At 59.4% G+C, this 1,108-nt stretch overlaps 1 protein-coding gene across 1 annotated transcript in view; it reads left to right on the top strand.

Moving 5' to 3' along the window:
• The window catches only part of LOC103611584 (sulfate transporter), a 3,338-nt gene that overhangs the window by 338 nt on the left and 1,892 nt on the right, over positions 1-1,108 (top strand). Inside the window, exons 2-3 of the mRNA XM_017728060.1 lie at positions 25-534; positions 977-1,053. Of these exons, the coding sequence (XP_017583549.1) occupies positions 25-534; positions 977-1,053 (587 nt within the window). The remainder of the gene's footprint in view (positions 1-24; positions 535-976; positions 1,054-1,108) is intronic.

The following is a 1,108-nucleotide window of genomic DNA, read 5'->3' on the forward strand; positions in this document are numbered from 1 at the left end:
CCTGCCACTTTTGTCACCTTGGAGGAATACGAGGCCAGGGGCTTCAGCGCCAAAGAGTTCATCGTGGAGAAAGCCAGAGCCGCCTGCACGTGCAGCCCCCAAAGCCTCAGCACCGCCCTGCGCCGGCTCTTCCCGGTGCTGGACTGGCTGCCCCGCTACAACCTCAGGGCCCAGCTGCTCGGGGACATCATCTCGGGGCTCCTGGTGGGGATTGTGGCCATCCCTCAGTCCATCTCCTACTCCCTCCTGGCCAACCAGGACCCCATCTACGGCATCTACACCAACTTCTTCTGCAACATCATCTACGCGGCCATGGCCACGTCGCGCCACGCCTGCGTGGGCTCCTTCGGGGTGCTGTGCCTCATGGTGGGGCAGTCGGTGACGCGGCACCTGCAGCTGGCGGGGTACGGGGACAGCAGCGCTGCCCTGGGAGGCAACTCCAGCTCCCCCAGGAACGGGACAGAGGCCTGTGACAGGAGCTGCTACGCCATCACCGTGGCCCTTTCCTTGAGCTTTCTGGTCGGTCTTTACCAGGTACAGATGTTCACTCTTGGGCTGTTTCCTGCCAGGAATTTCTCTCAAGGACCCTGCCATGCTCCCTGGCAGCGTCCCCACTGCCTGGGCCGAGCTGTCGCTGAGCAGTTCCAGGCTTTTCCACTGGGACAGCTAAAATTCAGAGCATCACAATGGTTTTATGCCCAGGGCTGCTCTGATGGGGCTGCTTGCGAGGAGGCGGCAGCAGGGACCTCGTAGGCTTTTGTGTGGCATCCCCAGCCACAGACCAGTGTTAAAGGTAGGTGTCTCTAGTTTTCCACACCCTAGATTAACTCCTGAGGACAGCTTCCTCACATGGAATGTGCAGCACATTCACAGAGTAGCCAGAGCTGCTAAAGTGGCAGCAAAGCGACATAAATTGCCAGCCACCCCTTCCAGCCCTCCTCACCCATGCTAAAGCTGTGGCTGCTTTGCTTTTCAGATCCTGCTGGGGGTTTTACAGCTGGGCTTTGTGGCTGTCTACCTGTCAGAGCCTCTCCTGGGTGGCTTCGTGACCGGCTCCAGCCTCACCATCATCACCTCCCAGATGAAATATCTGCTCGGCCTGAAAATA

The sequence above is a fragment of the Corvus brachyrhynchos genome, unplaced genomic scaffold (genome assembly GCF_000691975.1).
Source record: "Corvus brachyrhynchos isolate BGI_N302 unplaced genomic scaffold, ASM69197v1 scaffold21, whole genome shotgun sequence".
NCBI classification, from domain to species: Eukaryota; Metazoa; Chordata; class Aves; order Passeriformes; family Corvidae; genus Corvus; species Corvus brachyrhynchos.